General features: G+C 42.8%; 1 protein-coding gene across 1 annotated transcript; it reads left to right on the forward strand.

Annotated features, from left to right (window-relative positions):
• Positions 1-151: 151 nt before the first annotated feature.
• SOX30 (SRY (sex determining region Y)-box 30) lies at positions 152-8368 on the forward strand (the record flags this gene model as incomplete). The annotated part of the gene is made up of 6 exons (XM_010019445.1): positions 152-373; positions 440-668; positions 1853-2092; positions 3665-3844; positions 5787-6267; positions 7996-8368. Coding segments are annotated over 6 exons (1725 nt in total), but the record flags the coding sequence as incomplete, so codon positions are not given.
• Between the last annotated feature and the right edge of the window lie 596 nt (positions 8369-8964).

The following is an 8964-nucleotide window of genomic DNA, read 5'->3' on the forward strand; positions in this document are numbered from 1 at the left end:
CCGCCACCGCCCGGCACCGGGGGCCGCCGGGGCTCCCCGCAAGGTGCTGCGCGTCAAGGTGGAGGAGCCCCAAGTGGAGCCGGGAAGTGCTCTGGGCTACTGCGGGGATGGCAGAGAGTCAGGGGCAGGGGTCAGGTGCTCCCAGGTTCAGGGAGTGGGTGAAGAGCCTTGCGGTGCCACCAAGAGACAAAGGGACTGTGAAAGGGGCAGCGGTGAAAGCCACAACAAGGTGAAGGTGCTGGAGAAGTGGGGGAATGGGAAGGAGCCCTGGAAAGCAGGCGCTGTCAAAGTGGAGCTGCCTGATGTGGCCTTTGAGGCCTGCAGGGTGAAGGTGGAAAAGGACGATGCTCCAGCTGGACCCCTGTGCAGGCCTGTTCCTGCTCCCACTGGAGCCCTGTGTGGACCTGTTCATGCCAGCATCAATGACGGCAAGGTGCAGCTGCGTGAAGGGTTTGGGGTCCTCCCTGAAGATGTGAAGATCCCGCTTGTGCTTCACCCTTTGCCTCCTGGGACCCACATCCAGATCCAAGGCCCTCTGCCATCAGGCCTGCTCCACATGGCTAAAGTGCCGGTGAAAAAAGTGCCACTTAAAATGCAGTCTTTGCTGGAGCCTTCAGTAAAGATCGAAACCAAAAACGTTTCCTTCACAGTACTCCCCTCCGATGCAGGTATTACGTTAAGAGAGCTTGCAAAGGTTCTGTAAGTGGCACGCAGTTGGCAGGTTATCAGATAGGAGAATGGAACTGGGGAGAGCTTGTGCTAGACAACCATCCCTTTGGATAGGCTGGAGTTTGTACAGCTCTCGTCTTCAGTGTAAGATGCAATAAACATGTGGGAGCACAGAGCAGTGGTTTGTTAGACTCGACGCACTTTCATCCACTCGCTCCCTGACTATGTTAAGCCCATTATAACTGTGTTCGGAACTGCGTTGAGTTGTGCTTGCAAGTTTTAAGGTCAGGAATCTGCTTGATTTTTGAAAGCTATGAAGCATTCATACACCTCGCTCAGAAAACTTCGATGTGTTAAATAAGCTCCTGAAACACCTGGGTTAGATGCTTGGTTTGAAAAGATGTCTTAGGTTTTCAAAATTAAGGACTTAAAAGCGAGGCCTGAAAGAGATCATTTTTAAGCCATTTTCAGAGAGGGTATCACTTGCTCTGGGATCGGTTGTGAGGCACCTGGGGGTTCATCATGGCACCAAACCCATCTAACTGCAGCCTATGTTTACAAAGAGCTAAGCTGGGTGTAATGTAACAGTCATTTGGTAACACAGGTTCCTCCAGCAAAAGGAGTGTCCAAATCAGAGGAAAGAGAGAGGGAAATCAACAGCTAAAACCCAAACCAGCAACAACCTCAGCTGAGAAGCCAGGGACTGTACAGGTGTGGGACTAAGCTGCTGCACCATCCGTAGATCTGGTCCCTGCTTCCTTAGGGCTTTGGGTGCATAGTTCTAGTGGAGATGACAAATTTGCAGTGACGTGGTCTCTGCTACACAATGTTTAGTTTATGAATCCATGAGAAAGCAATCTAGCCAAAGGAAACCCGAATCAGGGGGGTTGCAGTCCCATATGGTTCTTTTGGGCTTTTTTTCTCTTTTGTTTAATACTATGTAACAAAAGCCAGGTAAATGAGTCCTTGGGCAGTGGTTCAGTGAAGGTTAGTGAAGGACACTCCCTTAGCCTTAGTTATGTGTCTAGGAATTGCTCTCCAAATGCGCGTTGAGTTTCCTGTATTCCAAAGCTCTAGTGATTCTTTTGACTGGTGCCAAATATCCTCTTGCTGCACTATTGAATGTAACCTGTATGCATATATTGCCTGGCAGATGAGCCTCTTTCCTCGTTCTGTTGCACAGGTATGCCAGACACTCCATTTAGCAAGGACAAAAATGGCCACGTGAAGCGTCCGATGAATGCATTTATGGTGTGGGCAAGGATTCATCGGCCTGTGCTAGCAAAAGCCAACCCAGCTGCCAACAATGCAGACATCAGTGTTCAGCTTGGATTGGAGTGGAGCAAACTGACTGAAGAGCAGAAGCAGCCTTATTATGATGAAGCTCACAAAATAAAACAAAGGCACAGAGAGGAATTTCCTGGTAAACAAGTCACAAGTCTTTATTTACCTGGATGCTTGGGAAGTGCAAGATTTTTTGAGAAATGGATCTCTTTCATTAGAGCAAGTAATAGAAAAAGATGACAAAGGTTTCAAGCATGCAGTCCTTTCTAGAGCCTGAAAGCATATTAAGTTTTTTAAGCATCCAAAATGAGGTTTCATCCTTCATAACCTCTGATTCTTTTAGTCTCAGACCACCACAGCCACAGCAGCTTTTCTGAATGTTTCAGTAGTCTAATAGCGTGATAGTGAGTTTATTAGAACACGACCTGCTGCATCATTTCATATCCTCCAGAAAGAGCTGCCCAGGTGGCCTGTGGTGACACATGCATCCATTCCTTAAAAGCAGGAAAAGGAAATGGTACAGGAAGCACAAACAGCATTGTATTCTATGGGATTCTTCAATGTGTAGGCTTGGAATTCCCAAATAATGGTGTGGAAGATGTTGTTTCTCAACCTTTGGTCAAAAAGGTTAAAAATTGGTACCCTTAACAATTCCCTTTCTCCATAACACTGGAGTTCAATTAAACAGCATAAATACTTTGAATGCTCTTTTTAGAAGCATTGAGGTACCAGGTGTCATGATCCTTTCTCTCTCTGTTGTCATAATCCTGCTAGTTCATGGTTATGGCTAATCCTGGCAGACAAGACAAGATGTGACTAATCTGTCATAAACAAGAAACAGATGAAAGCAGCACTCTCCCTTTTTCATTGCACCCTTCAAAAGAGTGAAAAAAGAGCTTCTTGAAAGTGGCATTAAGGGTTAAACTGTAAGAACCCAAGCTGCTCAGTGTAAATTCATAATATATTTATACATCTCTTAGTATTTGGTTAACATTGTAAGGCAAATGTACTCCTCCAAAATCTATACAGGATTCCCAGTGGGTCATTGTCTCTTGTAAACTGCAGGTATGTGTGAGACTTAATGGGTTAATGAAACAATGAGGAAAGATCTACATTTTTAGTAGAATCATGGAATGAATCACAGACTAGTTTGGGTTGGAAGGGACCTTAAGGACCATCCACTTCCAAATCCCTTGCCACAGGCAGGGGCACTCTCCATTAGACCAGGTTGCTCAAAGCCCTGTCCAGCCTCACCTTGAACATTTGCAGGGATGGGGAATACACAACAACTCCGGGAAACCTCTTCCAGTGCCTCACCAGCCTCATAGTGAAGAAGTTTTCCTAATGCCTCAGAATACAGTCATAGTTTTCTTCCACACCAAAAGCCTGTGGTACGATGTCGTGTTCTCCTTAGCATGCTTCCCTCAGCAAGGCCACGTCACTCTCCATTGTTCTGTATTTCTTTGTCTCACAGTTACTATTTAGTAACATAAAACCAATGCCCAAATATGTCCATTTTATTTCCACCTCTGATAAAATGCCCTATTTGCTGGGTCACTGAAACAAATGGAGTATTGCCATTGACTACAGGAGCCAGTTTGGGACTCTCTTTATTTTTACATATTTCAGAATTACAGATAACCATAACTTCATGTAAAGAATGAGACCATCAAAAAAATGGGACATCCGTGTCTTTTTTCATTTCTGACAGGTTGGGTTTATCAACCACGACCAAGCAAAAGGAAGCATTTTCCACTGCCTGTCTCTGCTGTATTTTCCAGCGTTTCTCAGAGTGTCATCACTACAAATCCAGCTGGCATTTGCCCCATCCAGTCACCTGCTTACTCTGTTGTCATCCCCAATGTTAAGAACAGTATTGGATATCCAGTCTGTGAGTTTACAGTAGTGAATGATTTTAAAAATTCAGGGTTTACCTATTGTAATAAAAGTTACATATATAGTAGTGTAGATATAGTTACAATTTCTTGGTCTTTCTTGTCACCATCATTTCTAGCAGTCCTCCTCTGCACTGCATCTTCATCTCCATCTCCATCTCCATCTCCATCTCCATCTCCATCTCCATCTCCATCTCCATCTCCATCTCCTCGTCTCTACTTACTGTTTCCTCTGCCTCTTAAATCCTCCTGGCTTCTTCATTGCCCACAGATCACTGCTATTGTCTTTGTAGATCTGGTTCCCTCCCTCTCAGTCTTTTTGGGTATCTATTACTCAACACTTGCTTTCTGTCAAGCTACAGTTGTTTCCTTTTCTTGTTCTGTCTCTGCCTCACATGTATCTTACCTCACGAGCTCTAACTGCACTAGTGCTCAACCCTGCCCTACCAAGTCTGAAAAAGCTCATTAGCTTAGTCCATGGCACGTCTGTCCTGGTGTTAGTGTTTCTTGGTAGTGAGGACACCACTGCTCTAGAGCAAATGCTCCACAATTTAGGTTGCTTACAAGAGAGAACAGACAAAATTAGCAACAAGGTCATCAAAAAGGATGTGAGTAGGGTGTTAGTAAGGTGTGTGCTGCAATGTTAAAGCAGTCACTAAGTCTGAAAAAGAGATTTTTCATTGGCATGTTTTCCATGAACAGTTACTTACGTATCTATGCACACCAGGAGGAGCTCTGCATGTAGATGTTATCAGCTTGCACATGCCCACAGTTTGAGCTCAGCTTTTATATGAACAAAAATATAATTACAGAAGGAATGCATTAAAAAGTTACAGCTAACCTGGAAGGATTTTGATAAGAAGTCAATATGGGCAGTGAAATAGGGTACAGTGTGGGAGCCTACAGTGCTGTATAATAGCTGGCCTGCATATTTTGTAGTGAAAGAAGTCTGGCTCAGTGTATGGATAGTGGATTTTAATAAGTAGCTTAATGGCATTTTTCTCTTTAAGCATACTGACAAGGGCTGCTCTCTTTATAATGAGACAAGATAATGAAATGCCTGTTTACACTGTGTGGTAATACCCAGAGATGTAAAAGAGCACACTCAGCTTTGTTCTGGTGAAGTTCTGAGATAGCTATGTGACCCATTCTCAAATCCTTCTGTAAATTTGACTGAATAAAGTATTCCTTGTTTTCTTACCCTAGTATATTTACAATGTTACGTTGTCCCCAGATGCTACTAGGTATAATTCCAGAGTTTACTATCCTGTTGTGGTTGAAATGATTCTTAAATACAAGCTGTAAAAAATTTAGATGCATCTAAGTCCTGTTGACTTGGAATTTAGACTCTTAGAATAGGTAGTGGGCTTTGAAAATACACAATGTGTTTTGCAGTCTCTCTGTATAAAGGCAGCTCCGTTAACATGAGGTGTGATTTGAAAGTATACATTCAAGTGGATGTTCTGCAAAACATTTAAAAGTGAAATAGGCTAGTGGGTACTTTGCTGGTGAAACAAATAAGAAAACATATTGGAGAGCAGGGTGTTTTAACCGTTGCTTCTGCTCCTCGCTGCTGCTTTGGCATCACACAGATTTGCTAAGAATTTGGCTCACTCGAAGTAAGCAAGTAGATCTGGGAGGTTTTCTGTGCTTCAGACACTAAATACATGCTCCAGCCCCATTCTGTGACCACATCAGGACATGACACAGCCCTCACCAGCCTCACATCCTCAACACTCACTAACCAATTCCTTCTTCTTTCACCCTTGGGTTTCTGTGGAAAGTTGACCGTGTGGGTTCCAAGTGGCATATGACACGTGAGTTGTAGGGAAGTAATGTTAGGATGTGTTTTGGCTCTGGCTGTGGTTTGCTACACTGCTGTTTATGAAATCTCTTCCTGTATTCATCTCTGATCAATAACTGTTCTGTTTCCTAAAGGTGAGCCTCCTGCCATCCGTCTGCCAGTTTCTTCCATTCAGCCTGCTGGTCCAATCACTCTTTTCCAGACTACTAGTGCAAACACTGCATCAGTGGCTGTTCCAGCTCCAACCCTGCCCCTGCACCCTGTAATTTCACCACAGCACTTTGCTGAACCTGCTAAGGCAGAAGCTCTTGATGTGTCATCTGGACTCAACTGCTCTCTGAAGAGACCTGCACCAGTTTTCATTGAGAGCTTCAGCAGAAACCCAAGTAACATCACCAACACTAATGGCAGATTTTCTGTCTCTAATAGTGAGCTCCCCAAGGAGTACCCAGGGGTTTCTATTTTCCCTAGAGGTTTACCTCTTCCCCAAGCTACCCCTTTTCTCCACTCACATGTCTATGGCATTCCTCAGCCAGCTTGTCTGTTTGGAGTACCTCCTCCAGTTTCATTTTACCACTCTTACATTGTTCCTGGACCTCACTATTTCCCATCAAGGTAATGAAACCTTTCACTACAATACCAGTAAGAACAAATGCTAAAGGGCAGAGTCTTTTGACTTAGACAAAGTAGATGGTGCATTCAGAAGGAAAGGTGCTCTTAATTTATATCCTGTTCCTGAAGGCTCCATAGTACTATTGCAGTAATTGGCACTGCCGGGCCCACAGTAAATAGAAGTATCTTCTTTCCACTTTATGCATCTAGGTGCAGTTGATTTCCACAGAAAAGCATTAGGTAGAGACATGGTAAATATATTTAGAAACTGATCAGATAGAATTACAGTAGGTGTGTGAGATGTCTCCTGGTACTGTGATTGGAGCTGCCATAACTACCAATATTTCTGCTCCAGAATTCTTACATAAGTAGCAATACCTAGATTTTTCTTTGAAGTCTTGGGCAGTCAGTCAGAAATCACCTGCTCAAAGAATTTACAAGCTAACACATGTAATATTCTATGGGTATTTCCTAAGCTAAGCATGAACAGAAGGCACCAGTGCCCTCCCAGCAGCAGTGTGCTGCTCAAACAGAAGTCGACTGATGGCCTACTGAGGCTTATTCTTTGTAAGGCATCATTTTTACTTCATGATTGTGCAATATCAAACGTAACACATTATTATGACTATTAGACTTAAATTATGCCTGCTTATACACTGCTCATTCCTACTAATAGCAACAACCAGTATTTTCTGACAGTAATAAGACTACCTGGTCATAAATTAAGACTGATGACCTATGGAACCTTAAAGACATTGGCAATACAAGACATTTCTAATTCTGAGCTCCTTTAAGGAAACACAGGATACATATTCCAAAAATTGCTAAAGATGAACTTTGCTTAGCCCTTGGTCTCTGGAATTAGACAGTTTAGGAGGCCTCTGAGGGAGAGGAGTGCTCTTGTACCATAAAAGACTGTTCTGAGTTCACACATTAGCAGGCTTTGGAAGGCTGCCAGCTTTGCTAATACCGGAATCTTTCTAATACAATGATTCATAACTTCACATTCCTATAAACTCATTTCTCACATACAAGAATCATAATTTATGAGTGGTTCTGACAGTGTAAATGCATGTGTGCAGATTTATGCACTAAAAATTTAAGTATTAGATTGGAAAGATGTGTAGTTTCCCCTAAGCCTCAACAGACCTTGTATCAATGTCTTTATAACGTCTGCACTGTTTATAACTGTACATTCTCTGAATAGTAAGATTGACAACCACAAGGATCCTCTGTCAGACCTCCTGTTTAATAAGAATGTGACAGATGCAAGAGTTTGCTTGAAAAAATAAGTAACAGTGTTTTACCCCAGCTCTGTCACAGATTTTGGCATACAGAAATAACACAAACTGAGTTTTGATGCCTTTTTTTACTGTTGTGAGCATGCTGGTTAACATACTGCAGGCTGACCTGATGCTTGCTTATCCATGGTACTATCCATTCATAAATACAATGGGGTTTGTGTTTGTTTTCAAAGCAACATCATGCATGTATCTAGTGTGAAGAGGTGCACATGCACTGATACAGAATCTGTGCACAATTCTTGTTGCCTTACACTTGGCAACACTCTTGGCCCTAGTGTTTAAAATAGGCAAGGTTTTAAAGTATGTGTGTTTTGAGTATTTCAACAGGAGAAGCTGGCTAGCAGAGAACATTAGTGTCATTCTGTTTTTCTCAGCTGAGCAGCAGTCTGCCTTTCTGAAAGCCAACTTTCAATCTCTCTAATTGCAGCACATGCCCATTCAGCCGTCCTCCATTTGGCTGTGTGAATTTCCCCAGCTCAGTGCCTGAATGCTTTGGCTTTTATGAAGACAAGTACCAAAGGCAGGAATTGATGTTTCCAGCTCTGGATGGAAGCTGTCCTTCCAAGGAATACCCAGAAGAAAGTACACGTGAGAACCACCACAGCTGCATGAGCCTCGAAGCAGCATCCTCTCACAGCAACTGGAACAAGGGGCAGGTTATAAGTCCCCTACCGCAGCTGGATGTTGGAGTACTGGAGGAGGTTTTCGCATCCACCCCATCTAGTTCCTCCCGTATCCACACAGTCAATGTAACTGATAGTGACGAGGAAGAAGAAATAAAGTTGTTGCAAGAATTGTAATTTTTAAAACATTATAATCCAGAGTTGTATTTTAGAATGGGAAATAAATGTTTTCCTCAACATTGTCTTTTCAGTCAGTGTGTTCAATGCAAAACTCATGTCACTTGAGCAAGCTGTACAGGTCATTTTGAAGAATCTGATGACCTTTTGTATTTTGAGGCTTAGGCCACCTATATCCTTTGGGAATGCATTACTGATAAAGAGAGGTACAGATGAAATTTCCATATGCTTCCAAACACAGCCCTAAGCCAGTGTAAAGTAGATATCATCTGAGTTCTTTGCATTTTAAGTTTTCAGTCTCAATAATCAATATTTGTATGCTTTTCTGCTTCTGTGGGGTCATAACTCCATTTTCCAAGTCCAAGATTAAAATCTCTCATTTGAGAACTACTGCATTTGTAGTTAAAGAAAGCATGAGTAAATCCTGACTACCCTACACATTGCAACTGTGTTGTAAACAGCCCCCTGCTCCCACTGCATCTGTAATGCAGATGAATCATTAAGAGGAAGGTCTTATAAATAGTAGAAAATGCCTGTTCGGCCTAAATTATCTTCTCACTAAAAGCTGATCTGGCTTGCAGGGATTCATGTGGGCA

The sequence above is a fragment of the Nestor notabilis genome, unplaced genomic scaffold, assembly GCF_000696875.1.
Source record: "Nestor notabilis isolate BGI_N333 unplaced genomic scaffold, ASM69687v1 scaffold6528, whole genome shotgun sequence".
NCBI lineage: Eukaryota > Metazoa > Chordata > Aves > Psittaciformes > Psittacidae > Nestor > Nestor notabilis.